Genomic DNA, 27,759 nt, shown 5'->3' with positions numbered 1-27,759 from the left:
GCCCCAGTTGTGCCTAACTAGCCGTCAAAGGCATCTCCCATGAAGCAACAAACACTGAACAGATAGTACCAGAATAATGCACAGGTGTAAATATTACTGACAATCACCATAATAAATGTACCCAGATACCTCTAACCTTTTCACTTGAATGTCTAACTGATTATCCACACAAAACTCAGAACAACCATCCTCTGCCTGTTTTTACCTTCAAGGTTGCCACTTCTATTTCAGAACTCGTATGTGCCAAAGCTTGCCTGTGCCGCCCAGTAGTTGTGCAGTAAAGCATATCCCTTTATTCACACAAAGGTAATACAATTAATGGTGTCCGTTTAAGCATGAACATTAAGACAGCAATACAGCTCTTTCTTTCTGGGAGAATGACATTTGATACCAATACCATGGAAAGACAATAAATGTGGAATTTTTTAAAAACTGCTTTTTCATATTTTTTTCTATTTATTAAAATATTAAATCCAAACAGAACACCCGTCCGTTAAGGATGAGTTTCCATTTTGAATAAAAGTATGATTATAAACTCCCTTAGACATTAGAAAGATATATTTTTTTCCTTATCTAACCAGTGGGTCCCAGTGTATATAGCTACACAACCTCTTCAGAGACTTGTACTAAGTATGCTGGCCTCACACACATATAACAATGACCTGCTGCAAGACATGATTGTACTTGAATTTGCACAAGTTACTCCTTCGTTGTTATCACACGCGCCAGCCATTCAACATCAAAGGCACCTTCACTTCAGATTCAACAAACATTTATCTTGAAGAAGAAACTCTACAAGTACATTAATGAGACATATTAAATATGCTCAATAGCTAAAATGGGAATGAAACTCTCCAGAACTTCAGAACTTTGTTCATTATTATCAAAAGCACATAAGCACCTCTTGACAAACTTTTATGTGAGTATGGAGGGGAGGGGGGTGCAGTGTCACAGTGTAATTTTTTTAGCCAATACATTATTTTAATTTAATCAGACAAAAAAACCCTACTTTTCATTTGATTCACCATCTTTCATAAACAATTTTACTTTCTTACCTTTTCCCTTTGTTCACTTAATTACTGGATTGTTTTAAGAATGTATGAAGATCAAAAGCTGATTTTACAGTACTTTGAGGTGTGAAAATCAAAGACAATCGTAAATAAAAGATGATAAAAAATACAGCTTTTGCCCTCCAAAAATAAAAAAAATATTTTTAGAATATGTTTTTTACCTGCTTAAAATAAAATTAGTGTGTGGAAATGGTGTGAACTACAAACTGTGTTGGATTCTTCAAAGCAATCTCACTCACCTGGTATAAAGCATAGTCGAGATAGGTACAGGACAGCTACAATATGAAGTCTCCATGCACATTTTACCATGTTGCAGCACTTGTGTATTTCAACTTTCTTCAAAGGTTAGAAGGCTTATACACAATATCATAATGGGGCATAACATCATCTAGATTAGAGCCAGTCAAATAATTTTAAAGGGCAAAGTTTTAACCCCACTAAATCAATAGGAAATCTGATAATAGCTTCTATAGGATTTCCCTTCTAGCAATTTTATCTATTCAAAATTTTGGTCTGCCTTCTGGGACAACTACTAGAACAAGCATTAAATGTAGGTGGAGTTATGCCTGCGTGTTCCTTATCTGCTCATTACCCATTTGTGCTACGTTATTATGGTAAACTAGAGAAAGATATATACTTTCCACTCAGGCTACCTCATCCCACAAGGCAGAACTAACTGGCAATAACTAATACTTTATTCAGAAGGTTGTTTACCTATAGTTTGAAAATCTTTATTGTATCTGATTTCTTTATGACAGTAATACGAGGGCACTGACGAGGAGATAAAGCTAGCTCTTAACATGAACTCTGGGGAAAAATCTGCCTTGAGTAAAATAGGAGAGTTTTCACACAGAAACAAATGTGTGAACCAAGTCAATGTTTTTTATCTTAAATGTAAAAAATGCAATTGATTTCCTCCAAATACCACTAATATATCTTTGACAGACTTCAGCTTCAAGTAGGTTCTTCAACTGGCGGGTAGCAGTCCAGTAAATACTGCTTTAGACATTAATTACATCCCATACTAACAGAGGGCCAAGTCCCATTGAGGGAATAAGCCTACAAGGAGCTGAATTTCTGATCAGAGAAACATTCTGTAAACACTTACACTACTTTCCCACCTGGAGGACACTAAGCAAAACCATATGAAAGTGCTGCATGACAACCAGTTGCCTGAGGCCTCCCTCCATTATGGGGAGAAAAACAAAGCTAGTATTTTCAGACCGATATATCCCGCAGCTCATGTTGGAAAGAATCAAATGAGAAGAAAGGAAAAAAAAACCCAAACACACAAACATACAATACTTCCTTTTCTATTGGAATTAGCAGTCCCATAAACTATGAATACCTGCACTGGATGTAGGAACGCTGCAGGACTGAGCAGCAAATAGGCACTTACAGAGCTTAAGAACTGGGATGCAACGAAAAAGGGAAGCTAATGCTCAAGCAGGTGGCAGAAATAGCATCCTGTAAAATATTTGGATTAGAGAAAAATCCTTCAAAGACAGTGAAAACTTTTCAAAATTTATGACTAACCTGAGTGAGATGCTAGCAAAGTAGAGGGATATAAACTCTTCTTCGTAAGTCTTAGCTATGAATGAGAATTTTATATGGGTTGACAGTGAATTTTTGACTGTATCAACTACTAGAAAAACCTATTTACTGCTGGGATGCTAGACTATATTTCTTAATATCCTATTTTGCCAGCAATCCAGCTAAATCACCTTATTTCTTTATGTTAGAAATATATACTTACTTGCCTCTTCCATCAAAAAAGTTTAATCTAAATGAAGCTGCTTACCTTCCTCTAAAAGTGAGATTTTTCAGCCTGTAGATAAATATCTTTGTCAAAAAAGGCATTTGGTAATAGCTTCTATACCATAGTATTATTTCAATTAATAACACCCTTGTAAGTAGAGATACAAAAGCCAAACTAAAAAGCAAATTGTAGGTGTTTTATTCATTTGCTATTTGCATGCATTTCAATTGGTAAAACAATTTAAAGCAATTTAATAAAGCTATAATTTAGCTCGTGTCACACTGGTTTTTTACCCAAAACCACTTTTTAGGCACAAACAACATGGAAAAACTAACAGCATATTCAAACACTGATGATGTCCCAAACACTATCCTTCAACAACACAAATGTCCTAAATTAATACTATATTCATTTTAATTATAATTTGCATTTCAAAGCACATTTTCTCAAATTGTATGATTTTATGTAATTTGTATCAATGAATCAAGATAAAAGGAAAGCCAAAAGTTATATGTAAATTATTAATTATATAAAGGAAGAAAGTATGCTTAAAGTATGTTAGCTTCATGTTAGCAAACAACAAGCCTTTCTGAAACTAGTGGAAATATATTATATTGTCCATCTGCAGGATAGATAAATCATCTGTCATAGGATACAGGAAAGCAAGAAGAATGTGCCATGAAGATGCAGTATTCTACCTTTGATAAGAATTCTGTACATGTGCTAAACGGTGCTGTTCTAAAAAACATGCATGTATATTTTAAAATACTGGTGAAACTGGTTCAGCTAAAGGAGAACCAGAATAATTGCAAAAATACGTATTACAGAAAAAAAAAGTGAAAAAAAAACCCAACAAAAAACTTGTTCGATTTCTGATCTGTGCACGGTTTTCAATTTTAATCTCAAATAAGCTATCTTGCCTTGCTTGCCACTCTTACATAGAAGCCAGTAGAATTGTACAATGAAAGGGACGTCAGGTCCAGAACAATTAATCCAGCTCAAACCATGAACTCAAAAAGTACAAATAGTATTAAAGTAAAAAAAAAAAAAATCACAGGGTGGCTCAATCAGTCAGTTGGATGGACATCATGAATATGAACTTAAATGGTATAAAATGTAAGGGGTTAGTTTTGACCCTAATTTTCTAGTATCTGAGATTTTGCAAGTTTTAACCATTGTACATGACATTAATAACATCAAAGGCTGCATTTATGCATATGAGATTTATAAAGAAAGCTGCCACTTAAAAGCCTTTTCAGTGGAAAAACAACTGAACTTCTAGATAATTATTTGCCTTTAATGTCATTTGGGACACAGTTTTGCAATGAAAGTATGAATATCAAATTCATGTAGATTTTAAAATAGTCTTTAATGAGGAAGTGCAGGTACTATTACACCATTATTACAGATATATGCTGCTGTAATTTCATATCACCTAGCAGTAGGCAGTCTAAAAGAAGTTGTGGATCCCTGGAATTGTTCAAGGTCAGGCTGGATGGGGCTTTGAGCATCTGGCTCTAATGAAAGATGTACCTGCACATGGCATCAGGGGTTGGACAAGGTGATCTTTAAAGGTCCGTCCAACCCAAACCATTCTGTGACTCTATGATAAATAAAAATGCTACCGGAATGTACAAAATACCTCTCCCTGACTTCAACATTAAGTGAGGTTTTTTTATCGTAAGATCATATGGGTAAAAAAGACCTCAGGAAACTGTCACAAGACCATCCACCCCCCTGCAAAGACATCTGTGTCTTCTAATTTCTGTCCTGTATTTGTCTACCCCACTCTTAAAGGCCTTAAACGACAGAGTCTCTGGAGTCTCTAAGACAATCTATTCCAGAACTACACTGCCCTAATTATTATAATTTATTATTTTTCATTGTGTCACCTGAATGCTCTCTGCTGCAACGCAGGCACCTCACTTGTCCCTTCTACGACAGATGCAGCAAATGCATTATTCCATTCCCTGCCTTCAAGGCTGTTATCACATCTCTCCACGTTCTTCTTTTATACTACACAACTAATGACAGTCATACTTTTCAGTTGCTCTCCTCTGGACATTTCCAAATTTCCATACACTTTTTGAACTGCAATGTCAAAACTGGACATGATGCTCCAGTTAAGGCCACACTCGGTAGCAGAAGAATTAGATGCCTTAGAGTTACTACTTCTACCAACACAAGTCAGTAATATATTCCTTTTTTGTAACTAGGTTGCTGTTGACTTACATCAACTTGTGAACCTTTCTAAGCCATCGATCAACTTTGAAGAATTGTAGCACAGTCAGCTTTTTCCTCATGCTGTTTCTGTGAAGATGATTATTTCTACCAGGTAAAGAGTTCGCATTCGTCAGTATGGATATTCTCTCCAATTTGTAAAGATGGTATTGAAGTCTAATCCTGCCTGCAACACGCTTGTGACCCAGCTTCTAGAATCTGCAAATTTAATAGCTATATTCTTTAACTGCATAACTCAGGTCATTAATAAAAACACTGAGCAGTTCCAGAGTTAGGCCAAATCTTTGAAGTTAACCTGTAGTTAATGCAGTTAACTACAGTCAACATGTAGGTAATACCTCAATTTTACTGATGATGAATACCTAGATATATTTTTCTGACCAGTTTTGCACCTGCTCCAGAGCTATGTAATCATGACGATGCGTCCCTGCCTTACCTATTAAAGTATCACGTGACAGACTTTTAAAGCCTTTAGAACGCCAAACTCTACAGGCATCAGATGCTTTCCCCTCCATTCAAAAGGACTTGTATCCTACCCTGGAAGAAAAGCATATTCTTTTCATGTGATTTGGTTCATGAAAAAACATGCAGGCTTTTAATCTTTTCTTTTCATAGGTGCTTACAAACAGCTTCGTTTTTGTTGAAGGATGTTTCTGGGAATTTACTGACTGTAATTCTCTGGCTCCTCTTTTCCTCCCTTTTGACTAAAATGATTTATGGTCATTGTTTTCTGTGAGCTTACAGTACACTGGATGCTCTAATCAGAGGTGAAACTTGAACATTTCATGCATGGCTGATTTAATCATTAACAACGTTAACACTATGGACTTCCTTTCCATGTGAATGGCGAAGAGGACAAATTCAGGAATATTACTAATGGACACTGATAAGGTATTAAGTCAAAATGTGGTGTGCCTGATACTTGCACGTGGGTCACATAAGCATGGGTATGGTATTTTTGTAACACGTTCCCACAGTTCTGGACATATTATTCCTTAACTTTGTGAAGGCATAAATTATTATGGTAGGTGAAAAGCAGTGCAGAATCAGTTTTGTACACCATTTACATACTCAGAAAGCATAAAACACTAAGAAATGGGTGATTGGTTTTAATTAAGCTGAAACTGAAATACACATGAGGTATTTCATACTTTCATACTGTATTTTATCAAATATTGAAATATGTATTAAATACAACACATTAAAATACCAGACTGTATTTCACAACATGTTTGTATCTCTGATTAGTAGCAATGCACCCAGAAAAAAATTAAGAGAATATCCATGTAATTCACTTTTCCTGCCTAAATGGACAGATGCCTAAATAAACTGCCTAGAGACAAACAGGATTATTGGGGAATGAAGCAGAACAGTCATGAGAATAGGTTCCCCCAATTAATAGCACAGCATCTTTAATGAAAAGCATATAAAGAAGACCTGTACAAATGATTCCATTCTACAGATGGGGAAACTGGTGGCCCAGGCACTGAAGCAATTTGCACAAGGACACCTATAACACCAGTAATCAAATAACTGTCTTCTGAACGCAAATTTCTCCTGACTGGGACATGCTATTCCCTCCCTGCCTACTCCAGTAGTATTTCTGGTCATGGCTGCACAAGTATAAGACAAAGAAACTACAGCCATTTAGATATGACAAGTCTAATTAACTGGGATTTTCAAAATGTGGAGCACAGCAAATCAAAAAAGCTCAAGCTACAGCTTCATTTTTATTAATTATACATGGGTCAATTGATTGTTAAAGCAGTCGACTAATTTACTGATGGTACAATTTAACTGCCATGGTGCACTCATTCCAATAAATTCCAACCAAAATATCAAATCGTAGTCAGTTTTCCAGAAATTACTTGTGTATAAATTGAACAGCATGGATAAAAATAATGGTCTGTTCAAATATTCATATTCCCTATAGTACTTTTGCTACTATACAACTGTCCTAAAATAACATTACATTAATTTTAATTAAATTTTGCATTTCAAAGCATTTTTTCCACACATAGTATGTTTTTATGCGACTTCTGTCAATACTTGAAGATAAAAGGAAAGCCAAAGGTTATATGTTAATTATTAATTATGTGCTGAAAATGAATGTAATGAGCTTAGTTTATATGAGGTCACACTAACTCTCAACTATTGTTTGTTAACTGTTGGAGCAATAAAAACTATAGCTCCAGGAAGGATAAACATTGCATCATTAAGTCCTTGAGAAAGAATAACTACTCTACCTTTTTGTAGACCTTGTTGTACACCCATGTTTTCTTCTAAAGGGTTTTTTGGGGTGTTTTTCCAGCCTAAGTTTCCACTGTTACTTTGTATTTGCAGGTTCCTCAAGAAATAAGAATACATACACAAATTTTGTCACCATGAACCTACTATTATTTCCTTCTACCCACAGAAGGAAGGGGAGAAGTCTAGAAGGTGCCCAGATGAACAGCCTACTACACAGCCACCATTTTCTCAGAGGGATGACACCAAGAATGTGTGTATGTACAAATATCTACAAAAAGAGAAGTTCTCCATAGAGTTTGTTCATAGCAACAATACTGACATTCACGGCACTGAACACATTCTGCTGAGAGACTAAAACAATTAATACAGCAGGCACTGAAAAAATGTTGGTGAAGCTAAGTAATTTCCAGTTGCATTGATCGTTGCATTCACTTTCCATTGAAAATTACTAAAGCTCTGACCTTAGCAGGCAGTCATCCACAGATAAGAAACTTAGGTTTCTTCAAAATGTGTTTTTAAAGAAAGAACGATTGTGTATATTACCAACACTAAGAGAGAAAAAAGTCAATGTGGTTGTTTTAGAAGGCACATACTATCCATGTCAGGCAAAGTGAAATGCAAACACTTTGGAATAGATTCATGCATGATATTAATCCCTCTTTACCGCTACTCAATTGCACACATACAGAAATGTACCTAAAAATCAGCTCAGGAGAAAAAATAAAAATTGATGTATTTGCAAGGAGAAGTCGGACATTTGTGGAAGCAGATATTTGGGAAAGAATACCAATAATATTGACATCAGCTGTCTGCAGACCAGTAGAAAACGTTCCATGCATTACAAGCAACTATAATTCTTATTACCGTGATTTATTGTAATTTTTAAGACATGATTAACATTCAACTGTAAATTGAATTTTAGGTAGAAAGGATGAGCAGAATAACAGAGAGGAACTATATATGTCTTCTAGGCATGGACTTTGAGTTGCTTCCCTCTTACTTAGTTTCCTTTATGTTTCCCATGTTGCAGGTGTCTCACCTGGGCCAAAGTTGTCCACCCAGTGCCACTAAAATTGCTCCCAACTCTGAGAAAAGCTAGAGTCACTAAAGAGGGGTATTTGAATTTCCCTTAAAGAGCTCTTACTGTAAAGCCTCAAACCTTTTCACCCTCTCTTCATAGCAGAGTTCTTCCGAGTTTCTAAGCATTTTTGTTGTTTGCACCTAAATCCACTCACTTCTTTCTTACAGTGCTTTGGAGAATAGGAGGTTTGTTTGTGTTTTAATAGGGAATAAAAAATTGATACTTTACTGCTAACACAGAGAAAACACAAACATGAAGATGAGTCTTACCACTTTGGGCCAATACTCAACACCTGCTCTTTTGTTTTTTTTAAGAGACAAAAATGAATCATCTATTTTGGTGCAATCCTCTTTATTTACAAAGAACATATTCACCATCCTCATTCCTTTAACACTGTGGAAACAAATCCAAGCGACTTTTCTTCTTGGCAATTCAAAAGAAGTTATCTGGCTGCTTCCCAGGGCCGCACTAACGATTGCCTTTCTCACTGTCAGCTGCTTTTTGCTGACAGGTAGTTTGCTAAAAATTCTCCTAATGCTCTTATGTTTACAACTAGTCCCATGGAAACCTCTCAGACCATACAGCTCAAAGGCTCCTTAGGCTCTGCCAAGTGGCCAGTTGCCTCAGGCAGCCTTTTTCATTTTGGCCAGTTCCCTCTTTCTCCTAAACAACCTTAGTTTTACCTTCCTGTTAGCTTGAAAGCTTAACCTAGTACACTTGAAAAATTTTACCAGGTCTGTGACATATTAAGAAACCTCAACTTTGACAATAAATTCTAAGAACAGAATACCACAACTATTAATTTTAAAGTACTGTTATCCTCACTAATTACTACATCCAAGCTTCCTTCTATGCATACACCCAGGAATCATACATAATGAAATTCATTTGTTTTGATTACTGCCTTTTGGGATTCTTCAGGCTAAGTACACTATGCAAATGTAAGAAGGAACTTTGGTTATTATGTTAAGAAAAGCGAAAAAATTTCTACTACTGATAATATCTAGACATAATTATATCTACTTAATGTTTTCCCTCATTTGTCTGTTCTTTTTAATAGAGAAGTAACCCACAATTTACCTTGCAAAATCTATTGTCATCTGTTATCTTCTTTACTTTCTGAATTTTTGTGCGATGAAGAAACAGACTGACCTGTTAGCAACCTTTCATAAATGCCTTGTGTTAGTTAAAAGTGAGCATTTTATCTGCACACACACACTGATTTCCAGTGTATTTTACATTTAATTGTTTAAAATAATACATGTTTACATGTACACACTTTAAAAAAAACAACGACTAAAGGTGCTCGAGGTAGGAACAAATTTTCTTTGCTCAGGTGTACATCCTTGAATAGCTGATTTGGTTTTATTTGCTTCTATTCCAGACTTGGTCACCAGAAAAGGTAAAGCTAAAAGCCAGCTCCCTACTTCCAACTTACAGATTTTTTTCAGCACTAATTTAAAAAAAATTAGTAAGGAAAAAAAAAAAAGATTATCCTGCCAAAGAATATGGTAGTACAACATATAAGAAAACGATGTATCTAGTCGTTCATGGAAGCCTCTTAACACTGTATGATGTTGTGAGATATCTGCATTGGATCAACTCTATTTGCCTCACCCCAAAATAAATATTTCCAATAAAAAATTGAGTCTGTCACTGGTACCATTTAGTACTTCTCCTTACAGAGAATAAGCATGTGAGCAGTGCTAATATAGGAATCAATCAGATTCTTATTTTTATGAAGTGACTGTACTATAAATACAACCTCAATTTTACAAAATTAAAGCAAAGATTAACTCTCAGTATAGGAGATTTGACTCATACAGTTATTTATATCATTAACAACAAGTCACCCTCCCCCAAGCATCAGAGTATAAAAGTGAACACGGTGAAAACTGGGTGGGATGAGCTGTCATCTGGAGATGTCTCTTACACTGACTGCAGAGGGAGGGAGTCCTGAGACAGGCACTAGTGTCAGCTAGGTAGGCATATCACTTGAAAGTTTCATTCAGAGAGGAACTTAGATTTTAGGTTGGAGAGAATGCAGAAAATGTCAGCCTGAAATAAATACTCCAGTTATCCTCAATAAAACTAGATCCACAGTTGAAATAAGCAGTCATAGCTCTATCGATTTCAGAAGAGCTTGAGCAATATAACAAGTTGAGATTCTGGTCCTATGAATAGCTCCTTTGACTTCTGCAGGATTACTCACACAGTCTATGAGAAAGTACATATAGATGTCTAAGATATTTGCTAAGCAACAGACAAGAAGGTATCAAAAAAAGAAAAGTTATCGGCGGGGTTAACAACTTTTAAATGTAAAGCATAATCCTGTAGGCACCTACACGCACGAATAACACTACGCATTGAGGTACCTTAATTATATGTATTAATTGGTTGTGTTTCCTTACATCTACTATTGGTGGTCCCTGGCCTACATTAAAACATCTAGATCAACCAAAGCATTCCTTTTGCTCCTTCATTTGTTGTTCAAGAACACACCACATTCTATGCATATTAATACTCCTCAACTAAACACGTTGCATTCCATAAACAATATTACATACACCAAAAGCCATTATTGCCCTTTCTAAAAGGAATACTTTAAAAATGCATGTGTTGTTACAATATAAAGTAAAAAAGCTCTAGCTGAAATTCACATATTGTCTACGTTCATTAGTACTATCGACATTACCGAACTTTCTTTTTCTTATTAGGGTTACCATAGAAATGAGCCCAGACATACTACATGAATTGTTACTATTATTAAGAAGTAGTCTGCTTCAGTTTCACTTGTGTGTTTTTAAGAATCTTTGAATATTCAAGAGAATAAAACCATCTTGATATTAAAATTAAGGGTAGAAAGGTGGGGTTTTTTTTAAACAAACATAAGCTTATTTAATAAAATGAAGCAATAAATTGTGTGGCACCCACACACTGTATAAAGCAAGCGTTGTCTATAATTCCATGTTTTTATGCTTGTATGTGCTGTTCTTTCAGACAGGAAAATGGTGCACAGCTGACTGTATAATGAAATGCTATATATAAATATGAAAATTCCAATAAAGGAATGATATTAACCTTTAAAGTTAGGCAAGCACTTTACACATATACTACTATGCTTTCAAATGTTTTTTACGTAAATGTGCATTCATACATTACTTCATTTCTCAAGAGACATACAGTGTATTACATGAGGAAATAAGATTCTAAGTCATCTTTTAAGATATGTAAGCTTTCTACTGTGTAATTATAATAATATATAAAAAAGATATTTTCATAAGAAGAGATATAAAAGTGCATTTTAACTGATCCAATGACTGATCCAATATACACAAATGTATGTAATGACACATGACAGACTGGCACATGAATGTATTTTCTGTGTCGAGGGAGGAAGAGTATGTCTGTAGGTACATCGGTGATTGCACGATTCCGGATTAAAGGTAACAATTTTTAAAACATCTGGCTGAATGAAGAGTACAAAGGGTACTAACTGCTTTTACCTTATGAAGGACAAATACTTTGCTAAAATACCTCAACTCGAAGCTGTGTGGTCTCTAATCTCATCCGTATGAGCTTTGCTAGGGACCTTAGTGTAATCTTGTCAGCAAAAAGAAAAGTTCGACACACAATTAATAAAAAATCACTTGGATGCAAATTTTATCTGCAGTGTCGTGCCATTCAATCAGAAGTTCATGAGACAAAACCTTTGAGCCACTACAAAACTGGCAGGCAAGCTATCAAGCTTTTCAGTAAAATGATCTATGAACAGATTCTTCTCTACCCATTCTCAACAGAAGATTGAATGGATACTTTAGATATGAAACATGTAGAGACAACAAATAATATTCTCTTCAATTTTCTTATTTAGTAAATCTGGGTGATACATCTTTTTTTTGTATAAAGACAGAAAACAGAGTCAGATTGAAACTTCACGGATGGGCTCTTGGGTGAGTTCTGGGTATAAAATGCAAGAGGCTTAACAAATCTTTTGGGAGAAAATGACAGCTCTCACTTTTTCATCCAGTGAACTAACAAGCAAAATTTTACCGAGAAAGGCACTGGTAGAAAGATTTGTGAGTCTTCGGAGGAAAAAGAAGGATGAGAGATTAAAACCTAGAGTACATATCTGATCTTTTTATGTAGTATAAGACTCATCTAAAAAATGCTTTGCTGCTCCTAAACTTCACAATACTTAGGAACTCCTTTAACTTATTTGACAAACAAATATATCTTGCCCTTTGTCTACTCCTGCGTTAATTTCCATGCTTGCCTGCAAATCTTATCCCGCTCTGTAAGTGGGAATTTGAGAATGTCCCCAGTTCCTTCTGCTTTGTTTCTCAAGAGAGTGCCATAAGAATAATGCTTTGGAAATCATCTCATAATATTCTGAATTATTCCTTTCAAGAAGCAAGCTCTCTCAAATGAGCAATATTTCACGATCTTACTTCAGCCTTTCTTAAAAATCTTTTTTTAAGTATTGAAGATCCATGGGAGGGATGGGTGGGGGAGGGTGTCAAGGGATGCCAGGCAGGAGGTTGTTCATGTTCTCCTGCTCAAAGTTTCATTCATCTTTTTGGAACTACAAAAAGAAATGGAATGATACTTCCCATTTTCTTTCAATGCAGCAGGTGAATAACTTTGATGGTATAAGGTGAGAGAGTCTATCTGCTGTTTCTTGCTCTTTCAGAAGGCAGGAAAGAAGAAGAGAAGCTCAGCCAGGAGTTATAGTATAAATATAGATGTTCAAAAAGCCTTAGATAAAGTATATCTTAAGAGACGAGAAATATAAGTAGGAAAATGAAGAGAAACAAAATGTTGTTACTGGTAAAAAAAAAAAATAAAAATCACCAAAACTCAAGGACTTGTCTTAGGGAAAAATTATTTCAACTAATTAAATCGAAAGAGCAATAGGTATGGGAAAAGGGAAGTTAAATTCAGTGTTGGCAAATATCAGTTAAAGGCTTTTGGAAGATATTATTCATTCATTTATTTATTTAATTGTATTCATAGACATATAATAGTTTCTTACATGTTCATATAATAGAGCCTAAATTAAAATGAACTGCTCTGTAGGATTTGGGCAGAGCTCTGAGCAGTGGAAAGCAAATATTTGCTGAATGAGCAATGAATTAGGAAAGAAACTGGAGAGAAAATTTCTAAATTCATGGAAAAATTGAGACATTCCCACTAGATAATGCAAACAACTTATTCTTGCTTTGTATTGGACTGATGCCACACTACATTCAATTTGAAATCAATAATGACCCAATTTAGCCAAGCTTTAAAGTCAGAAGTCACACAAGGATGAAGTTCTGAATTTTCAGCTACACATAGAATCATAGAATGGTTGGGGTTGGAAGGTACCTTGAAGATCATTGAGTTCCAACCACCCTGCAGGGACACCTTCCACTAGACCAGGTTGCTCAAAGGCCCATCCAGCCTGGCCTTGAACCCCTCCAGGGATGGGGGAAGTCTATCAAAACTTCAAAAAACTATTTGCCTACCTCAAGAGCCTGATAAAATTCATTACTAAAATATCACAAGAACTGGATAGTAAATTTCTCCTCCTCTAGGACAAAACAGCTATTAACAGCATGCTTTTTCATATTTGTTTCTGTTCTTGTTATATTTCACTTCTTACTGTAACTTGTGTCCATATTGAAGGTAACATCTAAAGAGTCAAACATTCCTGTCTTTCAAGAATGACGAAAGAGAGCAAAAGCTCATCTGCCTAAACGGATGGGCTTTAAAGGCAGGTAGTTCAGATTTTTTTTTTTCAACAATAGATTGCCTTCTACTTGAATGTTATTCATACAATTTATTTGTAACACTTTGTTCGAAAACCTCACAAAAAAATGATACCTATAAAAACAAGTCCTCTGATCTAGATTAAAGGAAAATATTACATGGAGCATTATTGAAAAATTGTATTTGACGTGAACTGCTGCTGATATGCAATAGCAGATGGAAAACAAAGGAGATTTGCTTAAACATTTACAATTCTTAAAGCTACCACACTCTAAATACTGTTTCACACTTCATTTAAAATAGGAAGAAATACATACTCATGTAATTTTGAAATTAACAAATTCAACTCTGAATGACAGACAACTAAGTTTCTCTGTTTATAGTAACGGAAAACCGAGGATCAGAACTGAAGCATGGACCTCCAAGAGTTTTTATCCCGTTGCCAAGTATTTCTTTCTATTTTGCTCTTCCAAAGAAGCTGATTTACATTTACGTTGTATCTATCAGTCAGCTTATATGAGCTTTCATACAGTCTCAGAAATGCTATTGATGACATTAGGAAAATAAAACTTGGAAAACTTCAAAAAATTTTTATATGGGAATATGTTCTTTACAGTACGATGCCTACAAACTATATTTAAAATTTCAAACATCTAGGAGAGTAACCATGGAAAACAGACTAAAACCCCTACATCTGCAAACTCATATATTCATATTTCTTCTTAAATATGTCAATAAAACAACCTTATTAACATGAGAAAGAATTGCTACATTCCATCACAATAGCGTTGCACAGAACTATTAACAACTTAAGTATTGAGATGAATTCAAATGAAATATAAGTTGAATAGCATAGTTTAAAGTAACTTTCATCTGTAATTTGCAAGTAATAACAAATATACGAGTATTTGCCCTTAGAGGGAGAATATGCTTAATAATATTCATCTGAATAAAAAAAATACCAAATGAAATAATTATGATAATATGTATTTTTCTTTGTAGCACCAGTTCAAAGCTAAACCTGGACATTAGAATGCTATAATTTCAGTGAAGGAAAATTGTAAGTGCTAGTTACCTGGCACTTTTAAAGCATATATAAATTCACTGTAGATCTACAGTAAAAAAAAGAAAAAAGTTACTTGAACATTCATAGTGCCAGTATACTAAGAAAATTTAACTATTTAGAGAAAGACTTGGCTTCTTTTTTAAAAAAAATAAAAATATCTAGATTACAGTACCATTAAGCAAGTGCTGTTTCCAAAAACTATGAAGATTAGGAGCTTCAAGAGGAAAAAATCAGTCTAAAAATTATGCATCTTATTTATGAGAACAAAATGACATATGACAATTTTCAGTATACATTATCTTAATCATGCTATATATATGTAGCAGTACACATAACCTAAATTTAATCTCATCCAAGATTAATCATTTTTAATCAGGTAATAACAAATATTTGGGCCAAATTTTCCATCACAAGTATATCAATTTAGACAACATAAGAATAAGGTGACTTTATGTATGAGTATTTATTGAAGAGCTTCAATTGTGCCATGGTTTTAATGACAGAACTACTGATATTGAGATAGAATTTTGCTTAGAATAAAAAAAATACAACAAAAAAGAGAGAATTGAAAAAAGAAGAAAGTATAAGCTCTTTGCAGAGAGGGTTGTCTCCTACTATATATTCCAATGACTGTTGATAACAACACAGTCTAAGTCACAGCATCAAATAGCTTCCTAGAAAGTCTGAGATGCTACACTATGATGCTCTGTGTTCACTCATTTACAAATGTTTTTGCACTATTATTTTGAGAATATTGAGAGCATTGGGATCTATTAAACGCAGTATAACCCGGCGGTCAAGAGGTGATTATTCCTCTGCATTTTGTGTTGGTTCAGCCTCACTTTGATTATTGTGCGCAATTCTGGGCCCCACAATTAAAAGAGAACATTAACATATTTGAATGAGTCCAGAGGAGGGGAACAAAGCTGGTGAAAGGGCTGGAAGGAATGCCCTATGGGGAGTGGCTAAGGACTTTGGGGTTGTCTAGTTTGGAGAAAAGGAGACTGAGGGGCCGCCTCATTGCTCTCTACAGCTTCTGGAAGAGAAGTGCAGAGAGTGGTGCTGATCTGGGAGCCGGTGAAAGGGCACATGGGAATGGCTCAAAGCTGCGCCAGGAGAGGTTCAGACTTCACCTTAGGAAGCATTTATTTACAGAGAGAGCAGTCAAACTCTGGAACAGGCTTCCTAGAAAGTCGATGGCCCAAGCCATCATCAGAGAGGTATTTGGACAATGCCCTTAATGACATGCTTTAACTTTTGGTTAGCCCTGAAGTGGGAGTTAGACTAGGTGATCACTGTAGGTCTCTTCAACTGAAATAATCTACTCTATTCTATTCTAAATATTCCACCATAAAGAAAATTTGGCTTTCTGCAACCTAGTACTGCAATTTCTTTAATTTTTGACAGGAGGAAGGAAAAAAGTTTTCCTCAGCATAAAAAGTCCAGGGTAAAGAAAAAATCTCTAGAGGAATATTAAAATTCTGTATACAGGAGAAAGTGGAGGTGTGATTGTTCATCAGAGCTCTCAATTTATTCTGAAAGATAAATCTATCACAATAATCTTAAAGTTATTGATACCTCTCTCCGTCGAGAAGCCCAACAGGTTTGTTTGATTTTCCAAACGACAGCGGCTACCAGCAGTAAGGATAAGAAACAACTGCAATTACAAAAAAAAAAAAAAAAATAATTGTAACATAATGGTCTGAAAAAGTTTATGTTTTTAGGGTATCAAAGGTAATGGAAATACATTTAAGTGTGGGAAAAAACCCACAAAAATAGAGGAAAACCAAATGCTACCAGGATGACAAACAACAGCCGACCATCCAAGTTCAAAGTGAAAAGAGCACACACACCTCTGATGCTGTGGTTGTCTCCATAAAATGCTATTACTGTCTCCATTAGCATGGGATAAGCTCCATTACAACCGTCCACATACTCACAACAGACTCAACAAATACGCACTGCATGTTCCACATGAAAAAGAGGATGAACTATAGCCAAAAAATGATACCAATTTATATTTCTCTCTGTTTGTGAATTCTGAGTAACTTTCTGGTATGCAGGAATTATAACTATATGCAGGGAATATAAGTAGTTTGAGGAACCAGGTTTACACCTGGCAATAAGTCTGTTTTATTCAATTGAGTACTTCTATAGAGAATCGCTCAGGGAAAACATCCCAAAGAATATTACCACATTACAGTCCCAAAGACACAACAGAAGAAAAAAAATCAACATTATTGAACTTCTGCAGTTCACAATCAGAGCATATGCCTTCTCTCTCGCTCCAACAATTTTGTATTTGTAACATTTAGTCCATAAAGGATTTTTGTAGAAAGATCACTGAACTCTTAGCCTCTTTTAGTGAATTTCTGGATACTGATAAAAGGCTTCTAAAGTTGACACCTAATGTAAGCAGACAGAAGCTATTTTAATTTTTTTGACAGCTTTTGATAAAAATATTTGTATTTTCTAGATGTGTGAAGAACTTTCAATCACGTTAGCACATCTGCTGTGCACAGTGTTTGCAATTCATACAGCCCTGTAACTACTGAATTATACTAGTCATCCATAATTTTTTTTTTGCCAAAAAGTTTAAAAATGTATTCTTTAATTTATATGGGAAATACCAAGAATACCCTGAAGTAGTACAGTTCAGAGGAGAATTGTGCATAAATGCAAAATATAATAATTAACCTTTGCAGTAACACCAACGTTTCCCTGTGTCATGCTGTAAATAGAACTGAAATTACGACTTAGAAGATAACATCTACAGAAGTAGCAGCTCATAGCATTCAATATTTATCCATAGCATGGAGACTATTAGAAACCTGTTTATGACAACTGTAGTTTAAGGTCACTATTACGGTATTGGAATTAAAGCCCCCAGTCATTCCTTGGTCTAAAAGCAACAGAATCAGCTGTACCACTGAAAGTACAAGAAGTACCACTGCTCAGAGTACGTTCAAAAGCCAGTCTCCAGTCAAGCTTTCCTTGATGGTCAAAGTAACAGAAATCAATATGGCTTTCTATCAGCCAATCAATATGGCTATCTATCTTACTCACTTAAAACTATTTTCACTATAAGCTTTCAAAATTCTTTTTTATCAATTTCTTCTTTGAACACCCTTGAGAAAGCCTGCCAGAGTGAGGCCAAGTTGGAAAGAGAAAAGTGCAAAATAAATAAAGTGGTTTGGGCACAGAATGCTCAATTAAAATTAACAGCTTGGTTTTTTACTTAAGAGACTTAATTTTGTCTGTTTAGCTCCAAGAAGGCTGATTGTTCTGAACCTGAAAGGAAAAAATGGTTAAAGTATCATTTCTAGATGTGAAGTCTGACTTTCCTCTTAAAAGCCAAAGTCAACCACCAGCATTTTTTAGCAGTTTTTTAATGTTCTTTGGGACTTAGGGATTTTTATGGAAAGGAAGATATATTCTCCCTCTGTCCTTGTAGGACCATTTTAAATACTGTGTTGAGCTTTTATTGGTTCTTGGCACAGATCCTTTAAAAAACAAAGGTTCTTGGAATTTTGATTGGTTCTGATCAATGAATCAGAACAGTTCAGCATATCTAAGAACCATTCTGCCAATAGAAAATTGTTGCGAGAGTCAACGATCTGCAATAAAAGGATGTGAGAGGGCAAGTGCTGGTTCAAGAACCTTGGGGAATTCAGAAGAGAAATCTCAGCCTTACACTTTAATGAATCTCACAGTGTAAATCATCTTTCTATATGGGTCTTCACTGAAAGGAACTAATGCAGTAAGAACATTTTAATTGATACACCATTTTATTAACAGTATTTCTAACTAGAAGAGTTTTCTTAACAATTTTTACAACATAATATCTAAGCAGCACAAAGAATGTTATGACAGAAACCGATCATCAGAGAACATTCACCATTTTGTTTAATGCATCGCTCCCGTTGATGCATTGATTTCACTTTTTAAAATTTATCTTTGGCTGTCTCCCTTTCTCCAGTGTCCTTTGAGAGCAAGTAGAAGTTTACTGTGAATTTATATTTGGTGCCTAGGGAAAAGCAGAACCCCCCCACCTGGTCACACATACTGACCACCAGAATAAATCCACTTTTGCAGCAACACCTTTTAATCTTTTTAAACCAATAGCTGCTTACAAATACTATTTACCAGAACATCATACAGTTCATATGCAAAGTGAAAATCAGAAAAAACTGTTTCAAAGACACACCCATAAAATAATATAAATAATTGGAAATTACAGCACTGATAATGTGAAATGTTTACTGTTCACTTAGTACTTTCATATGATTTTTTTTTGCAAGTAAACATGAAATACTTGACTTTTTTTCTCTGTTTTTTTAATATAAATAATCAGGAGGAAAAAAATTTAAAATTCATGTTAACAAAGAGAAGACAGACATGGAAAATAGCTTTTGTCAAACCAACCTGGTTCCAGGCTGCGGTGAGATAATAACCTTGGTTTATTTAGAGCAATAAAAATTAAAGCTGACTGCAAAGGATCTCACAATATTGAGTGACTTGGCAATAAAGTAAGAGAATGAAATTCAGTGCCAATGAACTGAAGGCAATGTGCACAAGAAAAAAAAAATCTCTAGCTACAAATACGCAATGATAGGTTCTAAATTAGCAATTACCACTCAAGAAAATGGTCTTGAAGTCATTGCACATAGTTCTTTGAACATATCAACTGAATGTTTACTGGCAGTCAAAACAGCAAATAGGGTGTTAGGAGAGATTAGAAAAGGAACAAAGAACAAAACAGAAAGCATTGGGATGCCAGTGCATAAATCTATGGTATGTCTGTATCTCGAAGCACTCATCACCTGATCTCAAAAACACAAAGTTGAACTAAAAACATATGGAGTACAGTCCAGGTGGCAAGGGGAATGGAATGGTAGTATAAATAAGCTCTTCTTGATTTTGAAACAGTCGGGAGTTGAAAGGAGACATGATAAAGACATTAACATCATAGGCAAACAGTATAACAGCAGGACAAGCATAGATGGATGCTCTCCAAACCCCCAGTATACAACTTAACTCCTTCTTGAGACAGAGATATAAGAGAAGAAAGCACGATCACAAATAGTGTGGGCACAACAGAGATCAGTGCAGCATAAAATAAATGAATTAAAAAGTGGCCAGCTGACAGCTCAAAAATAAATTGTCAGAAGGCAACCAACATCAGAAATGAAAATTTCTAGACAGATTTGCAAGGTTCACAGAGTATCACAGAATCACAGAATGATACGGGGTTGGAAGGGACCTCTGGAGATCATCTAGCTCAGATCCAGTCAGTTTTGATGGGACTGATATATAATAGCTGAGAGGTCTATGCATGACACAAAGACTGAAAAAAAAAATGGTTAATGGTAATGAGGACAAAGAAATCCTACAATGTGCCAATTGGTCAATGGCATCTCTTTCAGCAAATTTTTTTTTTTTTTTAAACACAATTACTGCTGCATTGTATTTACAAAGAAAAGGAATCCAGGCCTCATTTACAGAGCAAAGGATATGTATTCCTCTTGGAATGAAGCAATGACCAAAATAATTTAGAGATCAGTATGAACAACCAACTCAGTATGAATTTCTCCTGGGATGCTGAAACAAAAAGGGTTAAAACAACCTGAAATACTTACATGCACAGTAGTAAGCCACACTTGGGAGATTAATTTATCACTCTACAAGGTATTGCCAAAACAGATACTATCACACGCGTTCTTAAAATTCTGTTATTTGCATTTTTTTAAAGGATGTTGGAAACATGGAGAGAATGGAGAGAAGAATCATGAAAAATATTCAAATGTTGGAGCAAATCTTTTACTGGCAGTGATTTAACAAGCTCAATCATTTCTCTTTTCAAAAAAATCAAGTGGTGACTTGCCTACAGTGTGCACGAGTTTCCATGAGGAGAAAATATCAAGGGTCTCATTCATCTAGGACAGAAAGGCATGGTAGGAAACAATGGCTGGAAGCAGACACATTTGAATTAAACTCACACGTAATTATGATTTATTTTCTGTATCATAATGTGTTACATACACTGAAAAAAGAATATTTGACTATGCTGCAATGACCAGATAATCCAAGATACAGAAAATGGATGGATGGTAAACAGGAAGTTCAAAAAATAAATGTGCCTACACAGACTCCTCCACATGGTTGTAGATTCGGTCCACCATTTCTGACTCTCTAGTTGAGACTCTGAAAGACATCTGAATAAATAGACAGATGCCTTTGCAATGCAGATAGCTCGTGAAATGCAGACCCAGCGTACAGATAGAGTAAATGACTTTCTGCACTTATGAATGTAAATCTTCCCAGTAAGACAATTATCATGCTAAGACACATCTAAAAGTACAGCAACCCAGGCATTATCAGGATTTTGTAGTCTCTAGAACAAAGAAATGATCTGCCAGAAGATAATGACATAACTTTGCACAGTTGCCCCTTCAAACCATGTGGAACAAAATTGGAGGAAACACTATAAAAGCATGCTTGAAAACAAGCAATTCATCACCACTAGCACATATTACAGGCTGACTGAAAGTTATAGTCTTAGTATTAAGTAGGAGACAATAAACAACTAGAGACCAGATGAACTGAAGAGGAAGCCCTGAACATAAGCAGCTCGTGTGCAATGCAGCAGCAGGAGCTAGCCAAGGAAGGGCTGCAAGAGAACAACAGAAGAGGGTCCAGGAGTAAGGTCTAGGCTGGACAGATGATCTTCCCAGAAGGGCTCCAGGTAGAATGAAAAGAGAAATACTTATTTAATAGAATGCAGAAAAGGAAAATTGCAAGGAATAATTGCTGCCTGCATAACTATTTTTTGCAATGTTCAGAATAAATTTTTAACTTACAGAGATCATATTTAGACATATTTAGTGCAGACCACAGATCTGGCTGAGGAGTGAGAGGGCAGTGGTTTTAACTGAGAAACTGTTTTCTCTGTGTGTGATTAGAAGGCAGACTGAAAACTAAGATTAAACACTAGCACAAACCATAAAGGGAATGAGTAGATCAGCTGCTGCTTGATATCTGCAAATTACAATGAAACCCATAGATCATCTCTAAACAATTTCAAATAAAAGGGGAAAATCTGTGAAATGTAATGGTCAGGGTGGCTGGACTAGGTGAATTAATGACACATTTGTGTATTAAGCTGTATGAATGCATTATAGATGCACTACAGAATTCCTTATTTTTTTCCATTACATATTAATACCTATAAGCAAGTTATATATTGCATCAAAAGAGCACTGTGCTAAAATGAAATAATTTACTTATTTTTGCAGTGATGTAAAAGGAGCGAATTCATGAATTAAATATAAATATTGTAAGGATCAATATTGTAAATGGAAGGTAAACAGAACAAAACAAAATGTGCCATCCTTTGTTATTTCTTTTCTCATTCTCTTGTTATTTAACATGCAAAGAGAAAAGAAAATGTCTGAAAATGTATGTAAACATTCCCGCGTGAATAATTGTTTTTCCTATGATTTTACTTAAGCCACTGATTTGCATAATAATTCAGTATAAATTTCCATATTGGATGAAAGCAAACACTTTTTCAAACTTTACCTTAAATCTAGGACACTTTTAATTCGATTAAAATTAAAAATTGTGTGGGATTCTACTTCGAGCATCGGTCACATTTACTCATCCTACAAAGGGACAAAGTACAGCAGCCCCAGACAGCCGAGCATGGTGCAGAGTCCCTGAGTCATCCCTGGTTAAGCCCACCTTGGGAGGACCACATCTGTGCCAGCACAGCTTGCCAAGAGCATTCTAACAACTCACAAGAAAACTGATGGTCTGTTAGCTTCACACTAACGTTGTTACACTGTCACTACACTCAAACACGTGTGATAGACACGTCCTTAGGTTCCTAGGGGTGTGCCTGCACTGTCACCACTGCTGTCCTTTGGCTCAAGCTGTGGAGCAATCTTGGAGCTCATGATGAAGCAGCTGAACTGGAAGATGTGCAATGTACATTCCAGACACTAATGGGCTTTCAGTCCATAGAACTAAACTAGAGCCGGCCCAAAGGAAAAAAATGACAGGCTGGATATAGTGTGGATGTCAGGTCCTCAGCACCACATTACTCCACAGATGATCTCCTATTTGTCTGCAGTGCTTGCTAAGAGACATAAGCACCCAAAAATGACCTTCATGATGTTATTTAGGTGCATAGCAGTCTCACTAACTGCCCACAAGTATATACTTACACATATTTTAAAAGCTCCTCCCAAGTCTTTTTTTTGAAAATAGGAGTTGGGCCATCAATTAAGCAACTATTGCTTAATTATTTGAACCTTGCTGTGCTGCATGAGACCATAGTTAAACACCCCTCTAGATCCACAAACCTCTTGCCTGTTGATATCTCTTTGCCAAGAGAACATAAAAGGTACACTGCACTAAACAGAAATCTTAACAGTGACCCTACCCTGTATTAATGTTGCTCCTTCATGCTACATATATGAATAAAAAATAATATTCAGTATTCAGTAATATTCACTAAAAAAAATTCCAAAAATCTTTTTAATGTAGATACATGCAAAGAAAACAAGTCTCGTCTTCATTAATGTTTTTAAATTAATATTGCAAAGTTTCCTAAGAGATCACAAATACTGTTTTTCCAAGAACTGTTTTTCTGACATATTATTTACTATCTTTTTATTGGCAAATAGAGCATATTTTAATTGATATGTTATAAAGCAAGCACAATTCTAAAATAAAAATAATTGAACAATTATTTTTCTAAAACTATTATTTCAAATAGTAATTATTGTCACAGCAATTGATTTCTCTCATTGTACTTGACAAGAACATTGTGTTTATGATTATGATGTGCTAGGTTCAGCCATCCTTACTTGTGTTAACTAATATACACATGACAAGCAGCTCCAAAGATTTCAACAGGATTAACTGAAGTACGAAGCGCTGCAAACATAGTATTAAAAGTCTGATACATATGAGAGCAGTATAAAGTTTTTATGTTTTTAATGATTAATTAAATTGCTCTGAATCACACAGTTTTACAAACACTACTGTAAGTAGGAATATTTCAATGATTAGCAGTGCTGAATGATTCTGGGAATGAAGTGTTAATGCTTCCAAATAAAATTGCGTAAAGACTTAAAGGAACATAGTCTTGGCTAGCAACGGAGTGGGCAACGCAGCCTCCAGTCCCCGGTAATGCAGTGTGGGGTCAGGGATATAAATCTTGGCTGACCCTGCAGAGCCAAGACTCATCAGCGAGTAGTGCTGGTTTCCTGGTTTGGGAACGCTCTGGCTGCCACAGCACTGCCTGCTAAGCCACCGTTACCATCCAGGTGATTCAGGAACGTCCTTCTTTTCTTGCTGGTCGTGAGAAATACTACCAGTACCAGCAGCTGCATGCCCCAGCAGAGCTTTTTCCCTCTTTCATCAGCCTAGATCTATGTCCCATTCTGAGTCAGATTTTTCCTGCCCCTGTTGTTTTAATAAAGCAATAGCTCCTGAGCTCCAACTTTTCCCCCACAGCTTCTCCATGAAATAAAGGAACCCAAGGGAAATGTAATTCAACTGTGAACCTTCTAATCTTAAAGCCATGCAAAAAGTTCAAGCCCTCAGTTCCTGCCTTCTGATCTGAAAAGTGAAAGAATTGTTTGAATATAAAGTAAATTAGCTATGATGGTACTTAAAACTTCAAGTATTACCAAAAATCATTTAAATGCAAATTTGTATTTATTTATATGTGTCTCAAATGGGATTCACACAAGTTAAGCAACACCTTTCAAGTTCATTTGAAACTAATTACATGGATAATTCTTATCCAGAGGACAGTGATTAAAATGCTATTTTTGGATGCAGTCCTCAAAATCTATATATTCCCATAAATAAATCTTGCATGAAGTGTCTCATGAAAGTCACATAATTGCCCCTAAAATTCACTTCTCGTGCGTCCACAATTACCAACCTTATGAAAAACAGAATAACAAAAATATATATGGCCTTCTACTAATCTGGTCCTCTCAGGCACAACACTGTTTGGTAAGAATGCAAGGTAAAGGGTATCCACATTAGATTTGTTTTACTGTGTATTACACGATTAACAGGAACAGCATCTGCACAGAGACGCAGTTCATAAAATTAATGACCAAGGTTTTAAATGAAGATTTGCAAACATTACAAGGGCATAATGGAAATGCCTTAGCTCATGGATTAAGAAAAGCTTTCATATACGGAGAGTCAACTGAAAGCATTTTTCTTTAATATATGCAAAACTTCTTAAGGATGGCAATAGAAAATCTGTATACCCTTTTCTGAAGTGCACACAGCAAAGTAATTGTCATGAATAGCTCTGCAGGTATAGAAAACATGAATAATAGTTATTCTATTATTCATAGAGGTCTATCATAGAAGGTGAGAAAAGGCTGACAGTGTATCCAATAGGGATCAGCATTTAGAATAAACTCAAACGTTAAATGGTATAAGCTTTTCTATTTATTTATTTAAAGTATTAAAAAAAAAAAAAAAAAAAAAGAAAAAGAAGGAAACCCAAAAGAATAGGTTTCAATGATTTCAGATTCCTGCATTTCAACACAGTGTTCTTCAATACCAGCCTAACACCTATCAAGTATCGTCAGTGCAGACTCAGGCTATAACCCAAGGAAACATCAAACCTTTGTGAAGATTTCTGCCCAGTATCAGAGCAGTTCTTTTAACTGAGGAAAATGGGACATCACATCTGAAGAACTTCCTACTCCTTGTGTAGGAAAATACAATTCTTCTTTTCATAACATCTGTCTTAGAATCACACACAAACTGAATATTTCTGCTTGGAAACAGATGTAACTGGTACTTACCTCACTTAGAATAAAATGAAACGAAGAAGGAGATGGAGCCATAGACAGAGTACTTGGGCTGCTGAATAAAAATTCAGTTCAGAAAGTATATGTAAACATATTCTCTTTCCCTGGTAAATGACCATTGATGATCCTGACCTTTATAAATTACGTATTTTCAGAGACAATGGGCTAGGGGGGGACTCTATACTCCCACATAATAAATTCCTGGTTTTCTCTATGTTAGAATCAGAGATTAGATGTTTTTATGAAACAAAGAGAAATTTTTCAGATCAGACCAACAGATCTTTCTACAGAATTTCATCTCCCATAGAGCAGACGGATATAAAGATGAAAATTTATTTCTGTCTTGGAGGACTATTATTGACTATGGCAGGAAGATTGTAAAAGAATTCCTCAGAAAGGATCTTATTCCCTGGTCTTATTGAGAAAATGACCTGGAAAACACAGGGATATTGTAATTCATTTTAAAGAAAAGAGCCCTACTAAAATCTCAGACATAGCTTAGCTTTAAAGATACCACATAACTGCATCACTACACTGGACCCTGCAGGAGGCACACTTAGACATGGGCAAGAATTCTTAGGCAATTGTCTTTTTTATAATTGGCAGACAGTGCTTAAATCTCAGAACTTATTAAATCTCATAACATTTTTGAATTGATACTACTCAGGTGGGCGTGGAATTCTCAGCAGTATCTGATCCAAGCATCATTTCTTATAGCATATGGCCTGTGTTACAGAATGATACATCTAAGTATTCAAAGCAAAGCCCCTTTAAGAAATCACCTCCTCTACAGCTATATGCTCAGTCTTCTGAAATCCCATATCAAACAATTTATTCCAACTCCACAAAGGTAGCACTAGCTTTTAGGTGCTTCCTGAACAAGTCTAACCTGTGATCATGAGATGATACCGTCCATCTGCTACAGCCAGATTATGTAGCACAGTGTGCACCCTTTTTTTTGAGTTCTCATTAACTAACCTTCAGGCCATCTCTAGCTGCCCAGCCAAACAACAACCAAAAAGTAAGTAAGGACAGGTGTGATCCAAGCTCACTATTACTTCCATAAAGTGAGTCTGTATTATCCCAATGACACTATTTTCAAAAATATCCAAGAGCTTTGTACCACAGCCACCTGGACCACTTCTGTATCTACACTGTGACTCCACTCAAAAAAAAATAGATACCTGTGTGAAATATATGTGAATATATATTATATATATGTAATTTGCATAAAATTAAAATAAAAATACATATGTATTATGGGAGAACAATGGAGTTACAGAATGTGATTGTTTTACTGCTTAGATAAATAGCAATATAAATAACAAAAAAAAAAATCAAGGAAAATTCCATGAGCTGCCTGTACTCAAGTACCTCTACCCAGAACACCTACATTGAGTGGGGCAGCAGAGAATAGGTATCCATGGACTGATTCACCCAAACACTGATGCTTAGTAGCACAAAGCACGTCTGTGTATACAACAAATTATAAACAAAGGATTAGATGCCCAGGCTGAGGTGCTCCAGCTCTTTTGCATGTAGAGTGTAACTTATTTTGGAAGTAATGAAGATTTATTGTGGTACAAGATGTTTGTTGCGTTTAAGTGGCCCATTGGCCATGGTAAATGTTTTTGACAGTAACAGGCTTTCTGTTTAGAGACTGGTTTTGGCACTGGAGATCT

The 27,759-nt window shown here is 35.5% G+C and overlaps 1 protein-coding gene across 1 annotated transcript in view; it reads right to left on the bottom strand.

Annotated features, from left to right (window-relative positions):
* ATRNL1 (attractin like 1) overlaps positions 1-27,759 on the bottom strand; it is a 509,295-nt gene that overhangs the window by 210,092 nt on the left and 271,444 nt on the right. The window contains exon 26 of the mRNA XM_074158859.1: positions 16,800-16,878. Within this exon, the coding sequence (XP_074014960.1) occupies positions 16,800-16,878 (79 nt within the window). The remainder of the gene's footprint in view (positions 1-16,799; positions 16,879-27,759) is intronic.

The sequence above is a fragment of the Numenius arquata genome, chromosome 15, assembly GCF_964106895.1.
Source record: "Numenius arquata chromosome 15, bNumArq3.hap1.1, whole genome shotgun sequence".
In the NCBI taxonomy this organism is placed as follows: Eukaryota; Metazoa; Chordata; class Aves; order Charadriiformes; family Scolopacidae; genus Numenius; species Numenius arquata.
Note: the sequence above shows the minus strand (reverse complement) of the source record. Positions and strands in the feature narration are given on the sequence as shown.